General features: G+C 40.9%; 1 protein-coding gene across 1 annotated transcript; it reads right to left on the bottom strand.

The window, feature by feature from the left end:
* Positions 1–2,586: 2,586 nt before the first annotated feature.
* Positions 2,587–6,066, bottom strand: slc52a3-1 (solute carrier family 52 member 3-1). The gene is made up of 4 exons (XM_072366883.1): positions 5,948–6,066; positions 3,862–4,913; positions 3,146–3,269; positions 2,587–2,924 (listed from the first exon to the last, which is right to left on the bottom strand). Exons 2-4 carry the CDS (start codon positions 4,866–4,868, stop codon positions 2,712–2,714), a joined length of 1,344 nt encoding a protein of 447 aa, XP_072222984.1. The 5' UTR covers positions 4,869–4,913; positions 5,948–6,066; the 3' UTR covers positions 2,587–2,711.
* Positions 6,067–9,346: the final 3,280 nt, after the last annotated feature.

Raw genomic sequence — 9,346 nt, 5'->3', positions numbered from 1 at the left:
CCTCCTTCCATTTGACACGCTGCTCATTTAGTTGAGAGGCACAGTGGCTGGCTGCAGGGAGGTAGGAAGGGAGGGAGCCGAGGGGGAGTTGTGGTGATGTTGTGGGGGGGGGGGCTCTTAGGGAGGTGTCGACCTGAGCAGATGGACTTCTCAGTGGCGTAGTAAGCGGAGTCTTCACATGGCAGAGGAGACTGCAGGATCTCACAGGACCGGGACAGAGCATCCAGGTGGCCACGGCCCCTCCTGACCAGCTGGAGGAGCGATGGGACCATCTGACACTCCAAGGAAAATGATACACTTTTCTTTGCTGCTTTGTTATGTCTCGACACAAAAGCCCAGAGCCAATCAAGGAATTTAGCTAATCAAGCATAGAGAAAATCCCTTTGATTGCATGCAAGAATTCAAGGTCATGTTCACTACAGAAAAGCAGCACTAACAGTATTAAGATGAACGCTCCTACTTGACGCTGAGATGATCTATTTCAGCACAAAAATAAAACTGTGTGGGGTGATTAAGATTTCATAAAAACCCATCTTGTGAATTTGCATCAGTAACCATGTGCAATGATTTCAGCACGAGTTACACGTATTGCAATGTGGATTCAGAAAATCCAAGTGAGAAAGTCCCATCTGTGCTTCTCCTCCACCGCTCCTGCGCCCTGGAGGCTGCACAGGGCTAATTGTGGCCCCATTTTTCCTTCCTTATCTTTTTGTTTTTACTCAGTGTTGGGGTCAGGGAAGCTCCCAAGTGACCAGCGGCAGGAGCAACAGCCATCGGCCCCCGCTGAGCTTAAGTAATTAGAGTCCTTCTCCCCCACCCTCCTCCTCCCTGTGCTTCCCCACAGACCCAGGCCAGGGAACCTCTCCCTCTCCTTCTGAAGGGCGTGGGGGGTAGGGAGGAGGAACAGCTGCTGACGGGAAACCACTCTCTGGTTCCCATGGATGACCTCTGTCCTCGGAGGAGGATGTGCAGCAGCATCTTTGATAGGGATGATGGGGGCTTTGAGCAGACATTTTATGGGATCATTGTAGCTCTGGTTTCTTGTGGCTGTTTATATTGTTTTATCCCTTTTTCTTTTTTTTCACTTTCCCCACTTTCAACAGCTGGCCAGTGATCATTACTGACAGAGCATTTCAGTCTGCATTTGAGTGGTGCTGTAGCACAATTTGGACAGCAACAGTAGCATAATCTATGATTAATTTATCAAATAATTACTATTTTTATAATTGAGTGAGCAGCATGCTAGTGTCGCAGTTTATCCAAGTGAAGATAGTTTGTCCTCTTTTTATATATTTAAGTATTTCTATCCAGCTGTTACCAGCCCAAGGGTAAGGCCTTGTAATAGGTGAAAGCTGAGGGGTTGAGAGATGATTAATTTGAGAGAAAATCATTTCTGCTCTATTTAATCATTTTAACAATTTATTTGATATTTACTCCTCTGCAATACTGCCTAATTTTATTTCTTTAGACTTCAGAACCATCAAAGATGTTTAGAAGGGAACTCTAGTTACTTTTTTCAAGGAGGTTGCAAGTCATGTCTGTTGTCTTTTATGTTATATCTTAAGCTGCACAGTAACAGAAGCTGGTATCTGTCAAATAAATCTAGTGGAGTCAAATGTTATTGAGTGGAATCATAAAAAAAAATAAAATAAAGTAGAACCTCAAAATTACACCTAGAAAATACAGCATACAGGTGAAAAAATATTTGAACCCTTGCTTTCTACACAGTATGACTATTTCATGAGGAGGACTCTCCACCTGCAGCTCGTGGACCTACATGTTTAAAAAGTGCTCTGCAGACATCTAGTGGCCAAATGAGTTTACAGTTTAGTACAATTACTGATGCGATGCACTGTTTAAAAAAACAAAGGCATAAAGCAAAGCACCTGCAAACCAGTGTGAAGCAGGAGATAACTGTTTTCTTTTTACAAGTTGAAGTTTTACCCGGCAGAGTGTAGGGATTTACAACCACAACATGTCACAAACCCATATTTTATCCACAATAGAACACGGAAATACATGAAATGTTGAACGAGATGCATTTTACTGTTTCGTGAAAACTAAGGGCTTCATTGGCTGAATTTGATGAAGCAACATATCTCAAAAGCATGACTTAAAATTCACAAGGGTGCACAGAAAAGAAAAGAAATACAAAGCTTGATGACCATCTCATATTTGTCAACTGAATATTAATCTAACAGCTGGGTGACTTTGCTTAGTATCAGCTACTGTATGGAAACTTTTCATTTTGTGAAACCCTTTAGAAAATCTTTGATATGTTTTGTTTTTATTGAACTGGAAATGCGACACTGAGCAGAAGTAGAGCCTGCTCTGTATAGGAAGGGGCCAAGCAGAGCAGACTCTACTTTCTTAGGAAGCTCAGGTCCTTCAATGTTTGCAGCATCGTCTACAAGTCTGTGGTGAAGAGTGCAATATGCTTTGCAGCTTTTTTCTGATATTGTGTTCAGCTTAAACACACAAAAAGTTGATATTCAGTAAATGTACTCCAGAGCCAGACGGCCTTTTTTTATCTCGGTTTCTTTATGCTACAGAAAGATTAATTTGTCCTATGAGATAGACTTGAGAGTTGTTTAAAATTTTCTATCTAACGTTCAGCAAAGAATTAAATAAGCATACATCCCAAATTGTAAATCTGTTATCTCAGTTGAGTCTCTGGCTCCTCGTCAGCGCTGCGGCTCTCAGACCGACTGTCACAAAGGACACCGAGTGTTGCAGAAGTCTCCTGACTTAAACAGCTGGTAGACATTCACCAGCGGGAACATGGTGACAGAACCAACCAGAGAGCCCATCTGTGCTGCAGCTCCACACCAGACCAGGGCGCTGTGGCTCCGGTCCCTCAGGATAACACCCACCATTACTTTGACGTATGACAGCGTTCCAGTAAACATGAGCCACGAGAGCACCTGGGGAGGACAAAAGAACAATGTCAACTCATCCGCTTATCTCAGTGATAATCTGAGAACATAACATCTTTTATGTCTGAAAAACAGATCCTGCTGACGGCCAACATGAGTTACTTCATCATCAGTTAGGAATATTAACAGTCAGAGTTGAACTTTGCCACTGAAACCATTGAGAAATAATGCCACACCTCTCTTACAGAACATGCTTATGTTTCACTCACAATAATTGCCTCTCCCACCGCAGATCCTTGAAGCAAAGGACACGGACTCATTGCTGCCATAGCCATGTTGTAGCTACCAAAGCCTGTCCCCAACATAGTCAGCACCCCGAGAAAGATCAGGGACCTGAACACAAAAGAGCTCATTCAGTCACAGTGTCTATATTCTACATACAAATGAAAGATAAAAGACCACCTCTTTTTTAAATGGAAGGTTTGATTGTCATGTACTTTGTGCTCAGCCCATTTCTCTGAGTGACAGCAAAAGCCATTTGTTAAATTAAAAGTTTCTAGATTTTCAAGCTAGTCCTAAAACAATAATCAGAGTGAAAGAGTGAGCTTGCACTAAAAATCCTCTGACTTTAGCTCAAGTAAAACTGCATTTATTTTGTGATCACAAACCTTTTATAGACATCTGAGGTATAGGTGGTCCCTTTACTTGCTTTCATTTTTTAACCTGCTGAGCCACGGCACTTTACACAGAAGTGCAGGGCTTGTGGGAAATGTTGCTTTCCTAGTTGTATCTAAACATCTGAAGTGAGACTGGTTGCTGCTGAAAAAAGTTACATTTTGTGACTCCATTTTAACAGCACCCCGTAATTCTGGTTTCTGTGGACTGTGTTCATTCATTCATAATTCATACAAGCACCTGATTATTGTTTGGAGAAAAATTTGAACATTTTCAACCAGTACGTCAAGGCAATACCTGTGACTTTTACCTATTTTGGAAGAACATTGCAATAGTGCAGGCGACTGGGTTTGCAACTGAGGCCAGAGCTGCAGAGAGATGATAGGCAAGGTTCCCGTACGGCATGCAGGAGTACGTCTGCACTGAGGGCAGCAGGCCATTAGTTGAAGCATTAACCCACACCACCAGGAAGTAGATGTAGGTCAGCTGATATACAGTGTGTTCTGGGATGGCCAGCAGAGGTTTGCTCTTAGCTCCGTTCATTCCTATGCTATTCTCTCCCCCTCCACCATTCTCTGCTCCTGGGTTGTCCAGCCCAGAGCCAATTGATGCTGCGGTGTCCGGAACAAGGTTTTCAGTTGACAGTTCAAATGTCCGAGGAAGCCTATTCAGTGCAATAAAAGCAGCAAAGCTTATGCACATCATGGCTGCCAGGAAGAAGAAGAACACCTCTGTGGAGAAGTTTGGAGGAAGATACTCAGTTTGTAGAGATGAAATGTCCTCTCCTGTGTGGTTTCCTGAAGTCTGAGAGGAGTTGACACATTTGGCGATGCCAACACCCTGTGCCAAAGCAGCTACACCGGGAATGAAACCACTGAGCCCCTCTCCAATAAAATATGTGGGGATGTATTTTGCTGGAAGCTGCATCATAAAAGGAAGGAAGGTAACTGAGGAAGTGCAGTCCACCAGAGAGAGGAAGAACGTGATAATGAAGAAGGCCGTACTATGTGACGCCCCGGCCACAATGGTGGTCTCATCCCAGAAGAATGCGAGCAGGATGCAGGACACCACTCCAATGGAGAGGATGGAGTAAATGACTACTCTCTCTTTTAGCCAACCCGGGTAGAGTTTGTGCATGAGTGTGACGAGCAGAGGTCCCAGGTTGGCCAGCTGGATAATGACTGTCAGGTAGGAAGGGAGCTCCCAGCCTTCGGGAAGAGTGTTGACAATGAGTGGGAGTTCCACCCAGAGACCGTTCACTGCCACCCAAGAGCCGAGGCCAAAGGCGCAGGCCAGCATGTGCACGAGCAGAGTCATGTTGTCAGTCTGAAGAGATAGTTCCACCTCTGCTGTGAGTCATACCTATAAGAACACAAAAGGCAGCAATGTTGAACTAGGCTATAAGATTCCAAATGTTGTGCACCGTTTCATTCATCTCTCAAGTTTAGGCGTTATCCGACTCTTATTCTAGTCTGAATTAAATTGGCTGACGTCTTGTAGCCATTGCCACTATAAGTTATTTGACCTAATTGATTAACCTATTAATGTTATCATTATATCTGGAGTTTTATAGCACTTTCCTTGGGGCATCATCATAAACTCATTATGAAGCACATGTGTGGGGCTTTCCTGCGAGCATGCTTTTATAGAGCTGGTCGAGGAATCATTGGGTTTTTGGCAATAATTTCTCAGTCTGCGATAACTCTTAATAACCTGTTCTAGTCTTTTTCACTCTGAAAATGGGGAAATGTGTAAAATACCTTTTTACAAAAAGTAAAAATTGTAATTTTAGCTAGTGGAGGTGAGGGTAATATGAACAATCTTATAGTTATCTAATCTGATGAGTAGCATCATATTTTGTAAACTGATCCTATATGTTGCCGATAGAATCTTGTCTGACTAACAAACCAGCTGTCATGTGAATGTAGTGGTGCAAAAAGGTTCAGGGAATGAACATAATTCAGCCCATTATACCACATATTACTTATACTTTATCATATTTGCTGTCAAAGTGCTACTATTAGCAGAGTAAATGAGTTACTTCGTCATTATCAGTAAACCCTGACAACTTCATTATTGTAACAAAGGGAGTCAAGGACAAAACCAATCATTTCAGTTCACACCCGCAGTACATCACTCATGTTTCAACAGGTTTCACATCCCTTTTACTCCTTGTTGGACAATCCAGCAAACCACTGACCAGTCTTTGCTCTTTCTCTGAATATTCGAGTGAATTTAAAAGACACACAAAGGCAGCTTAGAAAACAGTGCAGTCACTTCATATAATCAATTAGCCTTTTATACTTTTAAAGAGCAGAAACCATTATGTTTTACGCACACTCGTGACTGATTCCCCAAGCAAATGCGCTTTCTATCAGATGTGGAAATGTACTCACAAGTCTCTTTGGTTCCTGAAGGCTCTGAACAAGGCTCGCTGTCATTGTACAAAGAGGTTAGTGACAGTCCTTCTTTGGCAGCTCTTGCACAAACACTTGATGAGATTCACATGGCTACTGCTGTGTGGGTCAGAGTCCACTGACTAACCATCGGCTGTGCTGTAACAGTGGGAAGTGTCTAAATGTACTCACCTCTCTCATTGCAACACACTCTTATTTAGGTCAAGTCTTGAAGCACTTTGAGGTGATCTTGACATTTTGGCTCACTCACAGCAAATGACAGATGACACACAGACAGTCGAGGTCACTTAAACCATTCTGAGACATTATTAACTCAAATATTCACAATAAGCCAACATCCATGACTACTCTTTGTAGGTTTTGTCACATGTCTTTACAGCCATAAGTACCTCACATACAGAAACTGCTAATAGCTAATTGGGTATGGAAAAAAAAATTAAACCTACTGATTATGAGTGATAACCAAACTGGAGCTGAGATTTTGCTGTTGTTGTGGCTTTATTTCTTCCTGTCACTCTTAATGTGTTGATGTTAGCATATTTTCAGCTTAACAACTGCAGTTTTCACATCCTCCATGGCCACACAACCTCTAAATGTCAAATTAGATTGATGGTTGAGTGGCTGTTTAGCCTGCAATGCCCCCTACTGGCCATAAGTGGAAGTTGCAGAATGTGTTATCACTTCGGACCTCATCAGGCTCTTGAACTTGAACATAATGTACAATGAGCAGGAAATTTATGCCGCAGTTTTTCTTACTGGGCTGCCTCATCATCCTTACTCAGTAATAAAAGTTTTTTTTTTTTGTGTGTCATATTAAAGATAAAAAAAAAGATATCTGAGATATTGGATTGAATTTTCTTTTAAGGAATGATGGAATTATACAACATCTTTTAATATCTTACATATCTGCATTATTAACACTTCCAGTTCTATTATTGAAATAATTCTCCCATGAAAAAGACATTTAGAATACTTTTTCTTGGTAATAAATAGATATAACTTAACTTAAAAAATAGATAGAAACTTTGTTTGTTGTCTGTTTGTTTGGTTTTTTTCAGCCCTGAAGGCAGTCAGACTTTTATACATGATTAAATAGGTGCTGGATATGAAATAACTATGTTAAGACAACAGAACCTAAAGTTAGTTGAAATACACTTATCTCTGTAAATGCTGCACAAAATAAGTGCCCTGCCAGGAGTTATCATTCCCCTAAACGTTATGTGTCCATCAAAATTGTACATAAAATGAAAAAAGAATAACTTGAATGGCCATAAACTAGCCAGGTGTATGAATCTGCATATTTTTCCTCATTCACTGAATCTGTGAAAATGCTTCTCTAGCCCTCGATTCCAACATATCATGTGTTTTCTGCTGTGAAGAAGATATTGGTTTGCACATTTCATTCAGCATCCCAACTATTTTTTAATTGCAGTTATAAATTACTTAGAATAGAATGACCCATATCCATCCATTCATCCATTATCTATACCCACTTAATCCAATTTAAGGTCACAGGGGGACTGGAGAGAGTCAAACAAGACTCCATGCCCGCTCACACTCACTCCTCGGGACAATTTAGAGACACCAATTAACCTAACATGCATGTTTTTGGACGGTGGGAGGAAGCCAGAGTACCCAGAGAGAACCCATGCATGCAACTTAACACAGAAAGGCCCCAGCCAGAAATCAAACCTGGAACCGTCTGGCTGTGAGGTGACATAGCTAACCACCACACCACCGTGCAGCCCGGAATGACCCATATGTTAAATTTTATACACTTATAACAGATTTAAAGATAAAAAAATAATAGTAAAGGTAACAGTAATGACAAAAATGGTAAAACTAGAGAAAATTCCTTCAGTTATTTGCTCCTACAGCTGTGAGGCTCACACTCAGTCACAACTAAGACTAAGGGTAACGTCTGTAGATGTTTAAAAATAGATGGCATTTCATACACTTCAACTAAAGTAGTGTACCAGCTGACAAATTGACAAAGCTCACATGCTGTACTGTTATAGATAGAAAATTACATTCCAGACTTGAAGTCTAATTGGCACAATAACGATGACAACTGCAGTAAATCCGGTGGAGTGAAAACATGTTAAGTAGGTCTAAGGGAATAAAACCTCAGGTAAATATGTAACTAAAGCCATGATAAACTCTGACAGAGAAGATCAGTGTTACTGACTCAGCCTGCCTGTTCCTGCACCCATATGAAACTCTCAGTAACATGAACAGTTGAGTCAAGCTTCAGTTACAGCTCGACTGGGGCATCTAACAGGACCAACATCCTTATAACAATATCCATGGGGGGGTGGATATTTACTGAAGTATGTCAACCACTAAGACTGTGAACTGTGAGAACACGTTCAAGAAATTCTGTCTCTTCGAACTTTTTCTGCCATCGAGATCATCATTCATTTGTCTGTGAGTTACTTGAATGGGGATTTTGTCGGGTAAACCTAAGGTTATAATTCAGGATTTTATTTTATTCGACCACTTAAAAGGCTGATTTTCAGTCACAATATCTGATGCGTTTGAATGAGAGAAGCTTTATTGAGAAGTTATGTTTCTTTTTGGCCTTTTGGCCTTTCTCTTTTTAGATTTATGAATGGTTTCTACCTTATGATTAACTCTCAGTATTTAAATAATGATATGTCTGCCAGTGTGCAAGTTATCTTTCTTTAGCATCCAGTCAAGTTGTGATGAAGTCCACAATTGTTGTCCCCAGTGGAATTTTTGTGCTGCAGAGCTCACCAGCGTGTTCTTCTTTCCCTGAATGCACCAAATTGTTCATTTTTCCACTCTTAATGTTCCAGCTAACTCTGGGATAGATTTGTTTTGGTTTTACTCGCCAGAGATGGACTATTTCACCAATGTGATGAGCTCTTTTGACCGTATGTTGTGGGTCTACAGCAACAGCAAATAAATGCAAATACCACACCTTGAAAATCCAGACTTTATAATTGCATAACTGACAGACCTTTGGTTTTTGCCTACCTGCGAGCAGAAAACGACCTTCACCCATCAAAAGTTAATTGAGACACACAACACCAGACATTTGTTCTTGCAGAGGAGGTGTGGTCAATGATATGAATAATGTGTGAACAAGTTCACCTAAAAGAAATGCATCTATCAGGACCGATAATCACAGTCAGTGTCTTTCTCATAGCTTTGACTGTTATCAAGTGTAAGACTTGATTCTCTGTAAGAAAAACACACAGAGGTTCACACAGCCTCTGCCAGTTTTCCTTCCTGTGGATTGTTACAACTTTTCTTGAACTCACTTTAACTTAATTCAATTCAATTCAATTTTATTTATATAGCGCCAAATTACAACAATTGTCATCTCAAGGCACTTAAGTAATATAGTCCAAT

Source organism: Leuresthes tenuis, unplaced genomic scaffold (assembly GCF_036924035.1).
Source record: "Leuresthes tenuis unplaced genomic scaffold, fLeuTen1.0.hap1 SCAF_16, whole genome shotgun sequence".
In the NCBI taxonomy this organism is placed as follows: Eukaryota; Metazoa; Chordata; class Actinopteri; order Atheriniformes; family Atherinopsidae; genus Leuresthes; species Leuresthes tenuis.
The sequence above is the reverse complement of the archived record's forward strand: the minus strand, read 5'-3'. Positions and strand labels throughout refer to the sequence as shown.

Excerpts from the sequence above, each read along its gene's own strand:
- slc52a3-1 (XM_072366883.1), bottom strand. The coding sequence starts at position 4,868 with ATGACTCTGCTCGTGCACATGCTGGCCTGCGCCTTTGGCCTCGGCTCT. Across the intron at positions 3,270-3,861 it reads GCAATGTTCTTCCAAAATAG|GTCCCTGATCTTTCTCGGGG; the intron begins GTAAAAGTCACA and ends TTTTGTGTTCAG. Across the intron at positions 2,925-3,145 it reads CGGTGGGAGAGGCAATTATT|GTGCTCTCGTGGCTCATGTT; the intron begins GTGAGTGAAACA and ends TGTCCTCCCCAG.